A 22,409-nucleotide genomic window follows, 5' to 3' on the forward strand; every position below is an offset into this window, starting at 1 on the left:
AATCATGAAAAAGAATGAGCCAGGGATACCCACACTGAAAGCTCTCCAAGATCCGTGTGTAGAGCACATATCATTTGTTTATAAAAATAATTAGAATACACACATGAATGCATATAAGCATATGCAAACGTGCATGATTTTACACAAGGAATAGCTCTGGAATTACATAAAAGATAGCATAGCTCTGTCTGTGACTGCATGACTAGAGGTCTAAAGCAGGAATAATTTTATGTGTATTTTTGTATCATAAAATGCAACTGTATTACTGATTTTTAAACACTTTTTAAAAAATTCAGTTGAATGTATTATCACGTAACAATTTTTATTTGCATTTCTAATGTCGAAGTTAGAAAATACATCAGTAAATTCAGTATTTATATGTCAAGGGCATACTGAGCACCCACTAACAGGCATTTAAAACAACATGCTTGAGACTTACAGTTTTGCATCTTCTCTATAATCATCCAGGCCCTCATCATATGATTTGGATCGTTCTGTCTTTGAGCTGGGCTGAGCATCCAGGCTGGGAGGTCCAACAGATTCTGCAAGTAAAACCCAACATTCAGATATGTGCAAGCAGTTTCCAGATTCTTTTTTCAGGGTGAGATGATTACCACAGTACCCTAAGTGGAAAACTGATAACGTGAGACAATTCACATAACTACTCAATGAAACGTACCCTGGTCATGGGAGAGCTGACGTCGGATTAATGGAGCTGAAGTTGTGAGGCTGGGAGGGACCGTTGCTATGGAGGGTACCTGGGAGGTGGAGGCAGAGATGACTGCAGAGGCGGGGATGTGAGAAATGTCGTGATCGATGCTAGGGCTGGTAGGTTCATCTATAAGATAAAATGAAAATAGATATTGGGATGTTAAATGGCCTCATCATCATTAATGATAACAATGACAAAACTATTCATCGGTACCCAGTATTAAAAGAACCAGATACAGATCTGAACACAACCACAGCAATAACAGTTAATGACAGAGTCATCTGTTAAAAGTCTACTCACACAGTTTCTACTCTAGTAATTCCAAAGAATTCCAAGAATATGGTCTAAGAAATGAAATGAGTAGCTTTTACCCAAAATTAAATTGTTTGCTTCTACCAAACAATTAAGAGAATTCCCTCATGGCTCAGATGGTAAAGAATCTGCCTGCAACGCAGGAGGCCTGGGTTGGATCTCTGGGTCGGGAAGATCCCCTGGAGAAAGGAATGGCAACCCACTCCAGTATTCTTGCCTGGAGAATTCCATGGACTGAGGCTATCGTCCATGGAGTCGCGAAGAATTGGACACAACTAACACTTTCACCAAACAATTAATACTTTCACCAAACTGATCATCAAGATACCAAAGTTCACAGGTATTCAGAACCTAAACCTATACAAGCAGCATGTTTGGGTGTATGTGAGAGGCACATGTGTATGAAAGATGACCCAGCTTGCCAGCTGACGAATGCCAGAAACATTAATTTTGAGGAATCTAACATTTACCTTAAAATAATTTAATAAATATTAGGCACCGATTTCACAAATTTATCTTTAGGATGATTAATTTTAGCACAAAGAATGAGCCAACTGTTAGGAATGGGGAAGACTGAGCTGCGGGTCAAAGGATTTAGATCCTGTTTTGCTGGACTTTGTGAAAGCTACTTAATTCCTTTGGATATTAAATTCATTCCCTATAAAGAAATTGGGTTAGGATTATCAAAAGGGTCATTTATAGCTCAAGAGGACTACAACAATAAATCCACAATAGGGGTAAAATTATCTGTTTAATTTATGTAAGAATATAAAATACTTAGGGGCTTTCATAAGCTGGGGATTTCTTAGGGAGCTTCTGAGATTTGAATTTATTTTAAAAACTGACAGATCCGACTGACAGTGTAGTTATTATTGGATCTACTTTCAATATTAAAGGAACTAGTTGAAAATCCAGAAAATCTGATTGAGGGAAACGATTCTATAATTTTTATAAGTACAAGCTTTTTTTAAAAATTTATTTTCCTAAGTAAATAAGCATAGTATTCTACAAGGTGTGCTATAGATCAAACTGAAATATTTCAGGATAAAAGTCAACACTACTACCAAAAGGAAGATAAATGAACAAATCTAAAATTATTCTGTGGTGAGCAGTTTTGTTACACTTGAAACACATAAATTTATCTAGTAAGAAGATGCCAACTCAAACTTGGGAAATCTGAGCTAAGAAGAGTGAATATTAAATTCAGAATTATTGTTCAGTCACCCAGGCCCATGCCTTTTGGGTAAATTTCAGATAACTAAGTTCTCCTGAACTGGAGAAGAAAACGGCAAATCACTTCAGTATTCTTGCCTTGAGAACCCCATGAACAGTATGAAAAGGCAAAAAGATACGACACTGAAAGATGAACCCCCAGGTCGGTAGGTGCCCAATATGCTACTGGAGATCAGTGGAGAAATAACTCCAATAAGAATGAAGGGATGGAGCCAAAGCAAAAACAACCCCCAGCTGTGGATGACTGGTGATGGAAGTAAAGTCCTATGCTGTAAAGAACAATGTTGTGATCCAGCTCTATCCTACAAGCTCTAAGATTTCTGAATTGGTTTAAAATGCCAGTGTCAGCAAGGCTGTATCAACCAAATTCAATTTTAGTTAGGCTAATCCTAATTTGGTACACACGTACTGGCCAACTCTGGGGTGAGAGGAACAAGAGAAAATATTTAAAATATGGCAAAAATGAGGGGAGTACGAGTTTTAGGTAAAATTGAAGTGGATAATACAACTGACTTTTTTATATTAATAGTTATGAGTAGTAGTATGATGACCTAGAGGGGTGGCGTGAGGGGGTGGGAGGGAGGCTCAGAATGGAGGGAGGGGACATATGTATACATATAGCTGATTCATGTCAATATACAGCAGAAACTAAGAAAACATTTTAAAGCAATTATTCTCCAATTAAAAATGGAAAAAAAAACACTAAAAATCTAGATTGGAGAATATTCCTTAATACCTGCTACTAAAGAACAAACTACTTAGGAACTCATTATTCATTTTGTATTTTGTGTTTACTTGTGACAGATGTTGAAATTTATTTTCAGGACATACTTTGAAGCTTTACAGGGTATGTGTGTATAGTGAAAGTGAAAGTCGCTCAGTCATGTCTGACTCTGCAACCCCATAGACTATACATTCCATGGAATTCTCCAGACCAGAATACTGGAGTGGGTAGCCTTTCCCTTCTCCAGGGGATATTCCCAACTCAGGGGATGAACTCAGGTCTCCCGCATTGCAGGTGGATTCTTTACCAGCTGAGCCACAAGGGTGAGTAGGTATAAACAAAATACTGCTAATGACTGATCTTCCTAATTTACACATGAAGTGGTTTATTTTCTTCATTTTTCTAAATCTTGTGACCCCAGAGGACTATTAGATGTTAAATGTATAACAAAATGCTGGAAAATTTTCTTTCTGCAAGACGTTTCATTATCTTTGCATTACACGGATAACGAAGTAAATGAATTGGCTCCATTCTCTGATATTTGGGAAGTAAAACCAAAGCACCTATTTATTTATTTGCATTGGTTATAATGCTTTCAAGTAACAAAAATAATTATAAAAATCACAGACTATGATGACTCTGGAGTGTGACGCTACAGAAGCAAGCCTTAATTCTTTTTTTTCCTTCTAATTTAAATGTTTCATAAAAAGCACAAAACATTGTTCAACATTCTCCAAACTATGTTTTATGGTACACTAAACTGAAATGCTCTGAATAAAAGAAAAGATTCATGGTCAAATACTTCTGAGACAAATTGTACTATATCCTGCCTAGAAAATTCACAAGATATAAGGAGTACATTCATGATCCTGAGAGTTCTATGATAGACAAACAAACTTAATTTTTAAAACTCAGCATTTCTCAATTTATTTGATCACTAATCTTTGCCCCTTTATTTTTTGCCCCTTTATTTGCTGCCTTTATCAAATGGAATTAGTGTTCCCAGAAAATACTTAGAGAAACATTGCAAATGGTCTCTTTTACTCCATTTCAATGCTGATATCTATCCTAGTAAGACATACATTTTAAAAAACAGCTAGATTGGAAAGACAAACACCAGGGACTTCCCCGGCAGTCCAGTGGTTAAGACTCTGCCTTCCAGTGCAGGGGGAGTGGGTTTGATCCTTGGCTGGGGAACTAAGGTCCCATATGCCATGGGATGTGGCTAAAAATTAAAAAGAAAAAGAAAAAAAAAGATCTATTGGTCAGATAAAACACTGAAGCTCAATAATATAAAAGGGTTTCAATATTAAATTTTGGCACTTAAGAACACTTACATCCATGTAAAAATCCACTGTTTACATCCAAAACAGTGAAATCAATTCTGTGTTCATATCTCAGTTCTTTATTCTACCCTTTTCCATGGGTGCCGATCAAATGACATATAAGAGTAATCACATGTGGTACATTAACATCCTGGGAGGCATATAAGAAATAAATGGATTATAAAGTCATTTCTATATTGTGGGGCTTTTAAGTCATGATTCATAAAACAAAAGATGTCATTCACTGGGAACTATAAAAGAGACTGAAGTAAGTACTTGAAGTAGAATTTGATCAGAAGTAATTAGTGAGTATTTTTATTTTATAACGAACAAACAAATGGTCTCTTTTAATCATTTTTCTAAGTCTTTATATGGATACACAATTAAATAGATTTTTGTTTTATATTTTAGCCAAAGTTCTCTTTAATAACATAACTGACCTTTTGGTTTATTCCTATACCTAGTAGTAACTAGGAAGAAATATTAACAGATGTAACTAGCAAACTTTTTATTATTCTAATATAATTGGATTATATTACTCTTATTAAGTAGGAACAAATATAATGCCTTTATTCTGGTCTCACAGGCCTGTGAAATACAGCCATGGGTTGTAGGGCTTTTTTTGTTTAAAAAAAATCATAGAACAATCATTTCTATACCATTTCATCTACAATAAAACTATTTTGGGGGGCTGGCCTTAAGGTTACAGATATAAACATGTGCACAATTTAGGCTGAGATTCCCTACAATGTTTACAACTTGAATATGTCATATATATTTTTTAAATGTGAGTTATGTGGAATTTTATTTTTATAACTGATTCTGATAGTATTACATGACAGTCCAACAGCACAAGAGCTTTAAAAAATTTCTCTAGAAAAGAAGTCTGAAGTAGGACTGAGAGAGAACCACATTATATTACAAAATCATGGCAAACTCTTCCTGAACCTATCGGCTGAAGAAGTGTATGTGTGACCTTGGCCTCAAAGCAAGGCTGGCGTCACACACCTCCAGAGGGCGCTGTTCACAATGCACTTTGTACCAATGGGGCCCTCTGGAGTTGCGCCCTGAGATGAGGCTGAATCAGCGAAGTCTCTATTGCTTATTAACTGTGTGACTTTGGGCAAGGTATTTAACCTCTCCATAGCTTAAATTTCTCATTTACTAATGGACATATATGATAATGTTGTTAGCAGATGGTATCTTAGACATGATGAAAGTTTGTTTTGTTTATATATTTAAACTATCATCTCAAAACTATCAGTCATCTAGTATTTCAACAAATATTTATTGAGTCCCTTCTCTACGCCAGGCAGTGGTTCCAGACACTAAGGATAAAGATGTGAATAAAATGATCTAAAATCCTGGTTCTCACAAAGTTTAGGCTTTAGATCTGCAGAGAAAGATGTAATTAAAAAAAAAAATGTCAAGTGGAAACACGTGGTATAAAGAATAAAGATAAACAAAGTAGCTTAAGGACACAGAGAACAGTTGGGTTCTGTGTGTATTTCAGATAGTCTGGTCTGGAACGGCTGCTTTGATAAGGAAATGTCTGAGCAGAGGCCCAGATGTCTGAGCAGAGGCCCAGATGTACTGAGAGAGAGGCAGTCTTGTGAGTATCTCTGGAATGCATTCCAGGGCTGGGAACTGGTGCCAGGGCACGGAGGCAGGGTGTGCTTAGGGCGTTCCAGGGCTGCTGGGCGGCTGGTGTGTGTGAAGACGGGATGAGCAAAAGTGAGAGGTAGGGGCAGAGAGGTGCGGTGCAGTTGTGGGGCAGATCATGGAGGGCCTAGCCTGCCATAGGATTTTGGATTCTCTTCTGAGCAACACAGGAAGCTAAACCAGGGTTCTGATCAGGAGTGAAATGATCTGATTTATATTTTTTAAAACATACTGGTTGCTGTGTGGATAATATACCTGGGGCGTGTGGGAGCACTCTAAAGCCTCAGTGAACATGATAGGTGCTCCAGATCAGGGCACAGGCTTGTCATTTAAGTAACTTCTCCCCATCTATTCCAGGATTTATTCTAAGATAGAGTAATTTAACAACAAAGAAGTCTTTTCAGTAGGCCCATGAATTAAAATTTATGAAGAAATCAGCTTCAGAAAGTAAAAAGCACTGATGATATGAAAAGTTGATTGCTAGTGATCCAAACTGTTCTACTTGGCTATTGTTTCAGCTGAATCAACAACCAAGCACAATTTGGTTTGCTGAGTCTCCCCCAGATGGTGGGGATATGTTTCATCAAAATCAAAATTAACAATGCGTATTGGGTATGCAAAGTTTAAAATTAAAAAAAAGGAAAATTGATACTAGAAATGATTTTTGAGAGTAAAAGCTTATGGCTCTGGGGACTTCCGTGGTAGTCCAGTGGTTAAGACTCTGCCCTTCCACTGCAGGGGGCACGAGTTTGATTCCGGGTCAGGAGACTAAGATCTCTCATGCTCATTCAGGTGCAGCCTGAATAAATAAATAAAAATACTTAAAAAAAGAAATTAAAAAAAAAAAAGCTTATGGCTCTGGTTTTTAGCAGAGTGTAGAAAATTCAGAACAAGTGTTTCAAGATCACAGAGTAAAATTCCTGGACCCGTTGAACTAGAAATAGTTTGCTGGAAGATTTGTGACATATTTGACATGTTAACCAACAACTATGAGGTGAGCTCACCTATAAATGGGATGGAAGCCAAGGAATCACCAGGTGGAGTGGTACTTGAGGCCTTCCTCTCCTCCATCCTTTTTATATGGACCTCCCGGCGAGCATCATTAGGCAGCCAGCAGGTGGTGTCTGAGCCTGTCTCCTGGTCACTCACTGCTAAGATGTAAGACTGATGCCTTAAAGGCTGCGGTGTCTGGCGACCAGACGGAGGTTTTTCTCTTAGGATGACAGTTTCTTTATTATCTACAGCATTCGATTGCTGAATTTCCACCTCTTGTACACTTAAATCTTGGTTCCTCTGAGTGACGGATAACTCAAAATCGGGAGTGCTAGTATTCTCACTTGCCAGAGCCGGGAGCTTAACAGAAGCTCCGGAAAGAGAGGGGGGCTTCCCAGGGTCCACTTGGTGATCGGGGGCACTTTCCGTCCGTAACCATGTCTGCTGATTCAATAAGCTGTTTTGATGCAAATGATTTACTGGTCTTTGGTCTTTGATAGAAACAAATGAGTTCTGGCTGGAGGGTGGTTTCGCGACATGTGTAGAAGGCGCTTTCAGAGAATTACTCCGGACTTTCCCAAGAGGTGACCTGTCTTGACAAATCCCTCGAGGCTGGGACATTCCGCAAGTAGTTTGAAAATTTCTGCTGGACTGCAGAGGTTTTAGATCTGCTGGAATTTTTTTAAACTGAGACACTGATCCCCCTACTCTGCTGCTCACTCTCCTGTTGTCAGAATTCACCACACTCGGAGCCACTGTAAAATTGGAGCCTCGGAAAGATTTGTGAATTTCTTGCTGCCTGGGTCTCTCGTAAATACCTCGCCGATCGTCCTGTTCGGTGAACCCACTCCACTTGTAAGTCTGCTTTTGTTCACCATTTGCATCCGGTGGTGGACATTCAGAATGGACGTTTTCCGAGGTTTCACCCTGTCCCTCGATATAATCCCACGAGCGAGTTCGGTGGTTACTAAAACTAATAGAAGGAGATGTCAGCGCGCCCTGAGAGGCACTCCTCGGACAATAGGCCACCAACACAGAGTCCTCCAGCCTCTCCTGGGACACGCTGCGCTGCCGGACCTGGATGGACTGGGGCACTCGGTCCTGAGAGGTGCTCCGACGCCGCTGCAGGGCAGCGCGGTTCAGCACCACCTGGTTGTAATCCGCTGTGCTCTGCGAGGCGGCTCTTAAACTGTCTAGCCTTTCTTGAATGGTCCGGCAGCCCATGTGCAAGCGCCGGTTATCAATATACTCTTTGTAAGTTTTATAGTTTTTCCAGTCTATGTGCTGATGGGAGTTGGGAGGGTAGTGGTTGACACTTACGGAAGCAGGCTCCACAGCTGGAGATCTGCTCACCAGACCTTCTGAGTGTCCGCCGTAGTGGCCAGATTTAAGTAAAATGCCAGAAGGTTCCAACGACCTCGAGCCGGGCTGGTGGATGAGATGGGCAGTGGGAACTGAGGATGGTGGCGAGGTGGCTCTCGTCGCTGTTCTGAAAGAGGGCTGTTCGTTTCGGCCATACCTCACTTCCTCAGTTCTGTGAGCGGGAACTGTGTGGTTGCTTCTGTTAGGTAATAAATCTACAACCTTCTCAGAAGGTACAATGACGGTCCTTACACTCTCATTGCAGACACACACTGCTGTGTTGGACTTGGCCACCTCTGGTGGTGACGGAGGCACTTGGATTTCCATCCTGTAGGCCCTGCCGGGCTGCGTCAATACTGGGGGGCTAGTCTGCGGTTTGCTTGCTGTTGAGTCTGGAGGAGGGGGTTCAGGGGGCTGCGCCATGGCGGGAGCGGCGGATGGCAGCCAGGGGTAGCAGACTGGCGGGGGCTCAGGGATGTTGCGGGCATTGCCACTGTAGGCTTCGTTGCCTTTCAGGTAGGCATCTTGAGAATACGCCTACATGGAGAGGAGAGAAACGGGTCACTTCACACTCATCAAAGGAACACGTTTCCAATCTTGCGATATACTCTTATTTTATGGTGCCCTGCCTTGCTCCCAAGTGGCATTCGCTAAAGCATGCATGCAGACACAATGTAAGGGGACTCCACAAATTCAGCTAGTCTCTCAGAAAGCAAATAAATTGTAGAATTTGCAAAAATTATAAATTACAATTGCCTACTTTCTCAAAAGATCTGAAACACACCAGATTCTATCCATGCCACCCGCCATAGTAAGATATGGACATCTTGCTTTCAAAAATTTCCCCTTTTAAGTTTTATGTTTGTTTGTTTTTTTTCCCCCAGCAGTTGGCAGGTTAAATGGCTGCCTAATAAATCTCACAGCAAAAGAAGAACCTGATCTTTTGCCAGAGTGAGGTGGGTGAAAATATTAAAAATCTTCACCAAATACACCTTTACTCTAGGCACTACTTCTATGATAAATATATATTGAACACTGTCTTGCCAATTAATAACTGCTGAATCACTAAAAATAATCCATTAAAAAAAAAATAATCCATTTTGATAAATTAGGTCCTCCAACAGCCATGTTAACTATTAAAATTTTTCAAATAGAGAATATACACATATTAAAGGTATAAAATATGAATAAAGGTAATTCATCTTCCTGTATATAATTTATATTTTTTATTTTACACTCATGCAAAATTGCATTGTACAAATTTATTTGGTCTCTCTTACCTGTTTTAAGGAGGCATTTTTCTATTATGAACAGGCAAGCATGCAGTTCCAATTTTTTTTTATCAACTATTTATAAAATTATCTAGGAATATTTTTAAGAACTTAAAAGCAACAAATTAAATACAGAGACTCTACGAAACAGAGCTAATTAAGATAACTCAGAATTATGTTCAACAGCTGAGACAGTTAGGTGTGGTGTCATGTTACATATTCTTCCCTAATCAAAACACGCTTAATTCAGAACTATCTCATATCCTGTCTTTGCATTAGACAGCTTGCAAAGCTCAAGTGCAGCCACAAACATAACATAACGTAACAGCAAAGTACTAGGAAAGGAGAGAAGGTGAGATGCTTCAAAAATATACAGGGATGCATATAAATGTTATGTTTTAACACCAGTTATGCACAGGATACAAAAATCAAACATAAAAAGAAAAAAATAATAAAGAAAACAATGTATCACAGACACATTCTGCAAATTAGTAAGATTAACACCACGAAGAGATTCCTCTAAGCAAACTGACAGTTTTAATAGATTGGCTTATTACAAATTTCTACAAAACATGACTTAAAAAGCAAGGAAATGGCTTCTGTGCAGTTCTTACCAGAGCTGTGACATCCTTTGTAAATTGTAGCTAGCAGAAAATAGGAAAACATAGTAGAAGCTGCTTACTGACATAAAGACAGAATCATGTTGTCATATTGATGCTGGAAAACAGCAAGCTAAAAATACATCTATACTGAATCCTCTGGAAGGTACCAAGAGAAGTAAAGGGCAGTGAGGCATAAAGATTAACTTCAGTTTCCTTCTGAGCATCTTTTTCTCAGGCTTTTATCTGGCTCTGATTTGATTTGTCTACCATTCTTAAAAGCAAAATACATCTGGTAACATGCATTCCTGACAGATATTTTCTTCGATCTGCGCTGCTGTCTGATAATGTGCTAGGAAGCTTCCCTTCCACGGGAACAACATTGATGCCTCTCAGTTCCCCTGAGCTTCTTCCATCTCTGCTTCCAGATGACGAAACGAATGCTCTATTATGCATTTAAAATAGTACAACCTCCTCCTTCCCCTGTAAATCGGAGCACAACCACCAGCTGTCAGCTGACTGCTGCTGCCTTGACACTAGGACTTTGGAATGAAAGAACGACTATTGGGTTAAATGGGTTTCCCTCAAAAATTAAGATCTTTCCACGCTATCCCTTTTATCCTGTTTGATTCGCTTAGAAAAAATAACTACTTAGTGGACATAAAAAAAATACTGCTTCCAGAGTAATTCTTTTTCATGTATAATGAATACTATAGAATCTGAACCAGGAGACCGTGAGAAATGAAAGCCAAGTAGATGAAAGAAAACATGCATACCATAATACTGTAAAGGTATGAAAACAGTCAATCCAAATAGACATTTTGGGTATTTGCCACTGATGTAATAAGCCTATCTATCTTTTCCATGCTGATTACAGTCGCACCGATACTGACGGGAAACCTGTGTGTGGATGAGTGTACTGTCTGGTTCGGTATTTCCAGAGCATGTGTGTGCAGTTTTAGGAAACATCACCTGAAAGGGGGGGGCGTGGTGTATTCCCTATGCTCGATAAAGTAAAGGTTGGCGAGTGGGTTTCGTGACGTCTCAAAACCCCAACCACATTAACATACACTGTAAAACTCGACATCAAGTTATAAATTTATTTGGCCATGGAACCCATTTTTTTCCTGGGGTTTTTGCACAGTTCGAATTTCTGCTAAGAAATGCTGCTCTAGAACTAATAACTTAGAGATATCACCTTCATTCAAATTCGGGGAAGAGTATTATCTTTTAATAATAGAAGCATATAACCAGATCTATTGGGTTGGCCAAAACAAACTTTTTGGTCAACCAGTATTAAATACTTGAAAAGGTATTTGGCATACTTTAGATAATGCTAAAATTCCTAAATAGTCTATATTCATGGGTCCCAACTTCTGGGTAAAGTGATGGCAAAGGGGTCCTTAAAATACATACATATGGACCACGCATTACCAGTGGACTGACTGAACAGAATACCTTATAGATACAGTGCTGTTGTCTAATGCAAGCACATATGCTGAGACAACTAAAATATGAATGTGTTCAGCAGTAGTACTGAATTTCCTCACACGGTCTCTCATTTCATGGATACTAAAAAAGGCTGTTATCTATTTAAACGTTTCTCTTTCTCATAAAGTTTGGAGACCAGCACATTCAATTCACATTCCTGGGGAAATCAGCAGTGCTCCAAGGCCCCTGTTGTTTAGTATGTGTTCCAGATAAGTCATGAGAATAAACTTCAATGGCTATGCTGAGAGGTGTGGAACAGACAGACATTAGCCCCATGATAAGCTAGGGGAGGAGACTAGGAACAGATAATATGCGTTGTAAGGAGCCCTCTTCTCCCGTAATGCCATTAGGTTTTCTTCTGGGAGACAAACAGCCTACTAAGGAAAGCTGTAGCCAGGGCTTGGGCAAACACTGGGGTGGATTACAGCATTCAACTCTTCCAGGTGAACATGGAACCCACTGACGAAGTTTCCCATTCTGAAAACAGAATTTAAAACTCTATAACTTGCTCATAGCTGTGACTGTGGCATGCTTTCTCATGAGTCAGAAAGTAAGTCTTTCACTGAGACGTCACGGTCAGACATTTCAATGTTTTAACTGCTCATTGGGAATCTCTGAATTGTCAACAGGCACCAACTAAACAGAACAAAATATCACTTAAAGTATTCTTTATCTAATGATATTCTTTTATATAGTTTTTACATAATTATATTCTGTTATAATGATGTCAAAATCATCCTGTGTTAATAAGTGTGTCTGCAATGACATGAATTTGAGCAGACTCTGGGAGACAGTGGAGGACAGAGGAGCCTGGCAGGCTGCAGTCCAAAGGGCCAAAAGTCAGACATGACTTAGCAACTGAACAACCACCATCCATGGCAAGGCCCAGAAGTTTTTGAGACCATTGTCATAAGAATTGCATATTTGGCTCATAATCACTTTTACATTTAAGTCCAAATGATATACTTCATAGTATATATCCAGAAGTTTTGATGGAATTAGACAATACTCAGATTTTTTTCAGACAGATTAGCACTTGGGAATTCAACAGGATATGATTAAAAAAAAAAAAAAAAAAAAACACTCTGGCCAATTTTTTTTATTAGTCCTTTCAAATATCACTCTATGTTTTTTCTTGTTCTTTACCCTTGTTCTTAAGTTTTATATCTTATAGTAGCTTAGTAGTTTAAAAGTTTATCATGTTAAAATTGAAGTCATATCTAATGAAAACAGAATAGCAGCAACCTTGTCATGCCTACAGATCCAAAGGGTTCTCTAAGCAGGGGTTGAGTGAGTAAGGAAAGATGACTTACAGGTGTCTCCATTTGGAATTAGCATTGTAAAGAGCATTTAAATAAAATGAAATGTTAACAGTCTGGATCTTGATTATGTGTACAGTGCCTAACAGTAGCTAAATAATCTAAAAATAATCTTTCAGTTCAGTTTTACTAGAATTGCATCAAAATCACTATTACCATACCTATTACTATAGCATTACTATTACCATACTGTATTTACTGTCTAGTAAATAATAAAAACAAACCAACAAAAAGAGTGCAGAATAAATAAGCTCCTAAGATTAAAATTCCTGCCTACCAGTTCACTGTTAACAGGATGATCTGTTAATTTTAATACCTGTACCTATGACAAAAACAAAAATAACCACCTATCGTGTTTGTATAATTTTCAAATACATGCCAGATATGCCACAGTGAGGCATGGGAGAAGTGAATGTTGTGGACAGCTTATACCTTTCTAAATCATTTGAAACTTTTCTAACAAGCATGTATATTCTTATAATTATTTTAAGTGAAATTCGCTCAGTCGTGTCCAACTCTTTGCGACCCCATGGACTGACTATACAGTCCACAGAATTCTTCAGAATACTATGAGTGGGTAGCCTTTCCCGTCACCAGGGGATCTTCCCAACCCAGGAATCAAACCCAGGTCTCCCACATTGCAAGTGGATTCTTTACCTTCTGAGCCACAAGGGAAGCCCAAGAATACTCAAGTGGGTCGCCTATCCCTTCTCCAGTGGATCTTCCCGACCCAGGAATTGAACCGGGGTTTCATGTATTAAAGGCAGATTCTTTTTTAAAAATATATTTAAAATAAGATTAAAAAAAAAGAAAGCAGAAGAAAGTAACTGCTTCAAACTTTCAAACTATGAAAGAACCTTCCAGAATTCCTGTTCTTGCCTCCCTGTTCTAAAGCAGAACCACCCTGATGCACATGTGACACATGGACACCTAATTTTAAATCGAATAGTATACTGAGTGTGAAATAAATAATTATTTTATTAGAAAGTACTTCTGATAAATCTAAAGGAAAACTTCAGTTAAATTACGTTTCTCAATGGACGTCACCATATTCATGGAGTGGTAACTAGGGCAGTGGATGCACAGCCCAGAGACTGGTTGATCTGATAGCTCGGACCCTGACTGGCAGTGTGACTGTCAGCCACCAGAATCCTTCATCTGGACCCAATGGCGGTATTGAACGGTGGTTTAGCTTCAACTACAGGCTATAAACAGTCTCAGACCTGCGTGGGTTCAAGTCCTAGTGCATCACTTTCTTCCCTGTTACACCAGAAAAGCTGTTTAACCTGGCTGTGTTTAACAGAGAACAACACGAAGTAGGCTCCAAATGCCCTTGTCAAACACCAGACACACCTGAGAATCTCCATAGCCATCGCAACCAATCAACTCAAAATTCAATTTTGACTCCATGGTGCTAAAGGCTTAACAAAACGTCTTGAGGTGTGAAGGGAAAAGAATGCTCAGATCTAGCGCTTCTACAATGGGTCTATTTGAGGACGTATTTTTTTTTTCCCCATTAGCATTGCCCTTCAGGGACTTCCCTGGTGGATCAGACAGTAAAGAATCTGCCTGAAATGTAGCAGACCCAGATTCGAGCCCTGGGTCCAGAAGATCATGTGGAGGAGGAAATGGCAACCCACTCCAGTATTCTTGCCTGGATAATTCCATGGACAGAGGAGCCAGGTGGGCTACATTCCATGGGGTCTCAAAGAGTCGGACACGACCAAGCAACTAACACTACTACTATTACTATCGCCCTTTAGGCGACTTGATGGGTGATGACTATTTCATTCAGTGTCTGAGAGGGCAACACAATCATTTTGCTTTTTTAAAAGTGCAACAGGAAGTGCTATTTATTTTGTAATATCATCATAAAAATATGAACTTGTCTAAGATTATGATCATAGTCTAAAATATCATTACATAAGACCATCACACGACTGAAATGAATACAAAACTAAGCATATTGTGGATCCAGATATGTTTAAAAAACGAGGGTGCCAAGTACAGGAGTACTATTACCAGCACTAGTTTAATAACATAATGAAGAATTCTTAGTTTTACCAATACTTTGTGCTTTTCAACATTGTATCACTGTCTTCTGTAAATTATGAGATTTATTATTATATACCAGTCCTTCCGTGAGGCAAGTTTTAAATCAAATTTTCTATGTCACCTCTCAAAGAGAGCCGAGGACCTCTAGAACCACTTGGTCTATGCATCACTTGAGGAGCAAAAGTTCATGGATACCCCATCCTGCTGTTACCCAGGCAAACATATGTAAACTGAGAAAACAAGCTTTCTCTTGGGTAAAAGATGTTTACAGTGGCTGTAAAAATGTTCATGTTTTCTCTATAATGAATATTCAACCTCACAGGGACAAATACATCTTTACAAGCATGTATTTTAAGTAACAGATTTGAAAGCAACATAAATATTTCTGAAGGCCCCTTATTTTCACATATATTTTTTTAAATCCCAGATTCTCTCTGTATTTTATAACAGCTTTTAAAAATGACACTTGTAGATAACCTAGCTAAAAACATTTATGTGGAAAAGAAGTTTCTGCATTTTGATGTTCTTCGGGGAACAATGCATAACCTACATTAACTATATACACTCCTTCAATTTCCTAACAAATTACAGGACATGCAAATTTGAATGAAGACTGAGTTTAAAGGTGAGGTTTTTTATTATCAAGGATATGGGCTTTTCTTTCTTTTTTTTTTTTTTTAGAATTTTAACTTATTTCTTGATGTAGACCATTTTTAAAGTCTGTGTTTACTTTGTTACAGTACTGCTTGTGTTGTTTCATGTTCTGGTTTTTTGGCTGCGAGGCATGTGGGATCTTAGGTCCTTGGCTGCGAGGCATGTGGGATCTTAGGTCCCCAAGGAGGGATGGAACCTACACCGCCTGCATTGGAAGGTGGAGTCTTATTACCACTGGACCACCAGGGAAGTCCCTGGGCTTTTGATTTCTTATGCTTAAAATAAAGCAACAAGTTGTAAGAATATGACTTTTCTGTTACAATATAGCAGGACCCTTTACTGAGGAACTTTCAGGATCTGTGTGCTTGGGTCAGACCAGTGAACCAACTTTTCCCTGTGGTGCAACAATTTGTAGTTTCCCTCTACTTTAGATAAAACACAAGGAAACTCATCAATTAAATTTCCCACTGATCACATCCTTAGAACATTATTGCACTGTTGATCCCCTGCATCAACCACCCAGCATGCTAGGATGATCATTCTGTGCTTGATCCTTCCCTCAGCATTTATTCATTGCCAGCCACTCTGAAATGAGCTATTTCTTTCACTGTTCTAACAAAGTCCCACCAGTGCCTTCACCTTAGCAAGGAAAGAGTCTACTAAAGATGACTCTTCAGTAGAGTTCTATTTCGGAAGAGCACTCTATCTCTGAGTCAGGAGAATGCAACAGTTCAAGGTCAAGTCTGCCCTCCCCTGTAAGTATCACCTGCTGGTCCTTTGCATAAGTAGAGCCCTAGAGAATAAGCCCCTCTTTATTTTCCATCTAGTAACTTCACTGCCTTCCATGGTTATGACTTTTACTCCTTTATTGTACTGAATGATCAGTGTAGGAACCCTGCAACTAATTCTACTTGATTAAGAAAACCATCATGGATGGTTATCCCTCCTTGATCAGACACCCCTGACATCAACAGAACTGTGCACTTAAGAAGGATAATCTTTTATCAGTAAAACTGCCGTTTCAAAATGAAATCAGCCTGCCTTGAAAACACAAGGTTGATCTCCACGAATTTTGGTTAATTATATCTTATGTGTAAGTGAATCAGTTCAGTTCAGTTCAGTTGCTCAGTCGTGTCGGACTCTTTGCAACCCCATGGACTGCAGCACACCAGGCTTCCCTAGGTGGAATTATTAGGATTAGCTTTAGTAATATTTTTTGTGAAAAAAAAAAAGTGTTTACAAAGATTATTTAGGACTTTGGTTGAGCCAAGTTCAAATTAACGCCTTATAAATGAAAAGCATCCCTATTTTGATTCCTTTCACAAAGATTCCATTAGTTCTGAGTAAAACAGCAATTCTGCTGCTGTTGCTGCTAAGTCACCTCAGTCATGTCCGACTCTGTGCGACCCCATAGACGGCAGCCCACCAGGCTCCACTGTCCCTGGGATTCTCCAGGCAAGAATACTGGAGTGGGTTGCCATTTCCTTCTCCAATGCATGAAAGTGAAAAGTGAAAGTGAAATCGCTCAGTCGTGTCCGACTCTTCACGACCCCATGGAGTGCAGCCTACCAGGTTTCTCCATCCATGGGATTTTCCAGGCAAGAGTACTGGAGTGGGTTGCCATTGCCTTCTCCGAAACAGCAATGACAATTCTCTAAAAGGAAGTTTTTTAAAAACCACAAACTTCAGCAGCCACTACTATTTCCCCAATCTAATAGTTATTCTGCTGAACTACAAAAGTCAACTGAGGAAAAGTATTCCTGAATGAAATTTGTCATCTTTTTTTACCATCAGCAATATCTAAAGGAGTTAAGTACTCCATTCAATTTGTTTTCTTTCTCAAGAGGAGAAAGATATTTTAAGACAAATGCTATAGGTTTTCCGCTATCTAATTCCATTCCCTCCCTAAGATGTTAACATATTTTTCCCTTAAGGTGTGGACTGTACTCATTGTGAACATTCCTTCTAATGGAATGAATGGATACTATTGAAAATTGTTTGGTAAGTTAATTTATAATCAGTAATCCTTATTGAAAAATTAAGAAATGGCTTTCATAAAACTTCTGACTTTATAATTTTTTTAAAAAGTCTAATTCCTGGGGATATGTACTTGCATTCTGAGATTTGGCTTTTGGTCAAAGGAATAATCTAGAACGCAACACTGGGGCAAACAAACTCTTTAGGAATCTCATTCCAAATGACAACAGCAAGTTTACTGTGAAATTAATAAAACATTCTCATGTTGCTTAACTGTAAAAAATTGACAATGGTCTGTCTGTCTGTCTCTCTGTCTTTGATAAAGCATAGAGAAAAAGTTTTTAAGGGTTTTCCCCCTTAGAATCTTTTTAAAAAAAATCTAATTCACCTCTATCTTTAGAGAATTCTTATTAACATTCATAACTATAAAACAATCCACATATTTGAACAAATAAAACTTACCACTTGGAGAATGTCTTCATCTTTTGGCATAACACTAAGTTCCAATGTTGTATCACTGAAATTGAATATACATAAACTATTTTAAGGGAGGCAAAAATTATACAAGAAGGACATAAAGGAAAAAAGAGGTAACTCAAGTATTTTTTAAGTTGATTATGAGTTTAACTTGCAGATTTTAAAAATCTTTACTTTCAAATCCAAATCATTAAAATGAAAAGTAATAATTTTTATGCATATATAATAATTATGTACATATGTTTGAGCTATTCAGAATTGGTCAAGTGTTCTTTACAACATACTTCTAATTTAGAAACACCAAATATATTACTTATATTGAATATTCCTGGAACAAAACTCATCAATATATAATTATGTATTTCTTTATCTCAGGTCACAGAACAAATTACAAATTTTTACTACATAGTCTCATTGTTTATCAAGTGAAAAATCCATTAACATGAAAATAATCAAAGAACCCTAAAATTTAACATTTTAGGCAATACTAAACATCCTAATTTTGAAATATTCCCTCTTGGCCTCAGAAGGGAAGGAAATAAGAGTTCACCATCACAACCACCAAAATGATGCCTTATCTTTAAAAACCATATAGCATCTCAACTATTTGCTTTCTTCTCCATGATTTAACTTAGAGCTTTTACAGGAATAGCTCAAAGTCTCATTTTATTTTGATACTGTAAATGTCCTGTTGAAATAATAGACAAGTTTCTCTAGGTTTAAAACAGCTCAAAGGGAAAAATTATATTGAGTCCTGTGATATCAGAATTACATTGAGATATGCAAGGATAGTGGTGCTGTCCCCAGCTAGGGCTTCAGTATCTATCCTAACAATACTGGATAGACTTCCCCCCAATACAATCATGAGATTGAGAAACCAACAACAAAAAGCCCAAAATCTAATAATTTACTGGTGTCTCTATTTGAACCCTTATTTTTAGGTTCATAAATGCAAGGAGAATAGTAAACCAGTAAGAACCACAGGTTCAAATAAATTCTACTAAGAAAATATGTAAGTACTTGAATTTCAACATTTAGAGTTGGTAGAAAATACATACTGATGCTTAGATAAATTCTTCTGCAAGGATACATTTTTACATTAATACACTGCAGAATCTCAATGGCTTTGTGCTGCATTAATCCATTTGCTACCAACTGCAGACAAAAGGAACACAATTTTTTAAAAGAAAAATAAGATCATAAAAAAAAACATTTATTTATTTAATTTTTCAAATTGCTTTACTGGTAAAAATTAAGACTGTCATTCCAAAATGTTATTACCATGAAAGATGAACTGCATCAGTAACAAAAAAAAAAATAATAATAATGTGGAGTTTGAGGAAAACAAAGATTAAATTATGGTTGTTTTGGGAAAATGGTACTTTTAAAGAAGACATGTTAAGAAATACCCTGAAAACTCTTAAATTGTAGGCTGACAAAACATATTGGTATATTTATCATGATCTAAATTATTTTCAAAAAGAAAATTTGGGTAGATCTCCCCACTGCCTCTGGGGAGGCTTTCAATTCTTCCCCAGTCCCCAGGTTTCCTCAATACTTAAGATCAAATAGGTGTCACTCAGGAACACCTAGAATCTAATAGTAAAGAGAATACTCTGAGATCAATAAATTATGATCACTCACCTCTGAAAGTGGCAACGTATTAGGGCATTTGTGTAAATTGTTGTTATTGCTTAGTCGCTTAGTCATGTCCAACTCTTTGCGACGCCACGGACTGTAGCCTGCCAGGCTCCTCTGTCCATGGAATTTTCCAGGCAAGAATACTGGAGTGGGTTGCCATTTCCTCCTCCAGGGATCTTCCTGACCCAGGGATTGAATCTGTGTCTCTTGTGTCTCCTGCATTGCAGGCAAATTCTTTATCCTCTGAGCCACTGGGGAAGCCCAAGGAGAAGCTGGAGTGGGATGCCATTTCCTTCTCCAGGGGATCTTTCTGACCCAGGAATTGAGCCTGAATCTCTTCCATCTCCTGCATTGGCAGGCAGGTTTTTTTTTACCACTAACGTCACCAAGGATCCTTGTGTAAATAAGTGAGATTATAGCATGAACTGGTTTAGACATGGTTAGAGGAGCTTGACAAAGTCTTCAGAAAACAGTGAACTTCAATTTAATTACAGACAGCTGAGTGTGGCTAATATAAAGCAACAGGTCACCTAAAAGTTACTGAATTTGAATCTGGGTAGAACCTCTTGTTGGAGAAGGAAATAGCAACCCACTCCAGTACTCTTGCCTGGAAAATCCCATGGATGGAGGAGCCTGGTAGGCTACAGTCCATGGGGTCTCGAAGAGTTGGACACAACTGAGCGACTTAACTTTCACTTCACTTTCAAGCATTGGAGAAGGAAATGGCAACCCACTCCAGTATTCTTGCCTGGAGAATCCCAGGGACGGAGGAACCTGGTGGGCTGCCGTCTATGGGGTCGCACAGAGTCGGACACGACTGAAGCGACTTAGCAGCAGCAGCAGCAGCAGCAGAACCTCTTGTGATGATGATCTGGAAATCAGACCCTAGTAGAGTCATGGTTTATTCTTGATCAAAATTTAATATGGCAACCTCTTTGGCTTTTGATTTCTGTATTTGCAATTTTAAGAAAAAGTCTAGGTGTGTGACAGAGAGAAAGAGGGTTGGACTAAACTATCTTTACAGTCAGTCACTCTGTAAATACTACTCTACCTTTAAAACTCAAAATCCTATTCTGTAGAAAGTAGGCAAACAAGTGGATTCAAAAATGATTTCTTGTGGTCTTTGTTAAATGAATTTGAGCCAAGAATATTATTCAGTAAGCTATTTAAAGATAAGTTATCTTAGTGGTTTTAAAATAAATTATATATGCAATTATTTATATACATATTATAAACAAATTTGATTTTCACTTCAAATAAAAGTAAGAGACTTAATGACAAATCTAAAATGTATGCCTCTCAGGCTGAAAAGGATTTTAGTTACAAATCTAGTAAATTTGCCAAAACAAAGTCACCAAATACACCATCCTCTGGTAGTATGCTCTTGGCAACTTTCCAATGCATTTTCAACTTTAAAGGAAGGTTTCCTATCTTTACATCGCATCAGCTTCTTACAGGAATACAATATTGTATTAAATCTACATTCTTCATTGATTTATAAAACCCATCTTTGGCCAAAATTAATCATGTCAAGACTTACCTGTTCTGGATTAAAGCAATTACTTGAGAATAGGTCTTGCCAATAACACTTTCTCCATTGACTTTTATAATTCGATCACCTTCAAAGAGGAATTAAAAAAACACATGAGGAATTCCTTTACAATGTCACTTCTGAGTACTTTTGTAATACTTCTTTGAGTAAATACTTATTTTTGATATATCCTTGCTTATTGTTTTGTAAAGTATCTTTTATAAAAATGAACCTAAATGTTAATATATCCAGCTTATGAGATATAATGATGTTTTAAATGAAGAGTGCAGCAACTGATGAATTTAGAAACCTCGAAAAGTATTTTATTTCTAAACGTTTATATATTTATAATAAATAAAATAAATCCCCTAATTTTAATTATTTATTTTTTAAGTTTTTTGGCTATGCAGTGCAACATGTGGAATCTTAGCTCCTCAACCAGGGACAGAACCCTGGTGTGGCGTCTTAACCACTGGACCACTAGGGAAGTTCAGTGTTCTCCAATTTTAGTCCAACTAATTTCTTTGTCCTGTTCTCCCAATCTCTTTAGTTTACTGATTACTGCTACACTGCAGAACTTAAATATGGGTATGCACATGGGTTTGACTTTATATATACTAACTTGTTCTTCATTTTAATGGGGTAAAGGACCTCTGGATGACTCAAAAAAATTCAACGGAGCAGAAAAGAAAATAAATGAGAGAAAGGACAAGGGAAAGAAGAAAATAGAAAAAATGTGCTTTTCGTGTGCCTAGCACAGCCCCTCAACTATGACCAAAAAAAACCAATTAACAAATTAACAGTGCATCCTAGTGTATCTTAGGAATGATACCCAATACTTATATTTGTAGCTGAAAAGATTATTTTAATCAAAAGGCAGTAAAAGCTAGTTTTTCATTAATTACCATTTAAAATTATGTTTAAAACAAGAGAAAGGGGTAACTATTTCAGTGTCTGCATTACTCTAAACTAAATCCTAGCTAGTTTTTATGAAAATCACAAGTCACAAAATATTTCAGAACAAACAGACCACATCCTGCAGATTTGCAGCTGGGCTTGCTTCCATTGCAC

At 38.0% G+C, this 22,409-nt stretch overlaps 1 protein-coding gene across 3 annotated transcripts in view; it reads right to left on the reverse strand.

The window, feature by feature from the left end:
• The window catches only part of ARHGAP21 (Rho GTPase activating protein 21), a 129,414-nt gene that overhangs the window by 21,396 nt on the left and 85,609 nt on the right, over nucleotides 1–22,409 (reverse strand). For 2 of the 3 annotated variants that reach the window (XM_065921104.1, XM_065921105.1), the window contains exons 6-10: nucleotides 21,348–21,426; nucleotides 18,152–18,206; nucleotides 6,973–8,860; nucleotides 680–838; nucleotides 440–542 (exon numbers count right to left, since the gene is read on the reverse strand). In XM_065921104.1, coding sequence (XP_065777176.1) covers nucleotides 440–542; nucleotides 680–838; nucleotides 6,973–8,860; nucleotides 18,152–18,206; nucleotides 21,348–21,426 — 2,284 coding nt within the window. Of the gene's footprint in view, nucleotides 1–439; nucleotides 543–679; nucleotides 839–6,972; nucleotides 8,861–18,151; nucleotides 18,207–19,224; nucleotides 19,310–21,347; nucleotides 21,427–22,409 lie in introns of those variants that run through there. The other variant, XM_065921106.1, reaches the window with a different exon arrangement.

This window comes from Muntiacus reevesi, chromosome 2 (genome assembly GCF_963930625.1).
Source record: "Muntiacus reevesi chromosome 2, mMunRee1.1, whole genome shotgun sequence".
NCBI classification, from domain to species: Eukaryota; Metazoa; Chordata; class Mammalia; order Artiodactyla; family Cervidae; genus Muntiacus; species Muntiacus reevesi.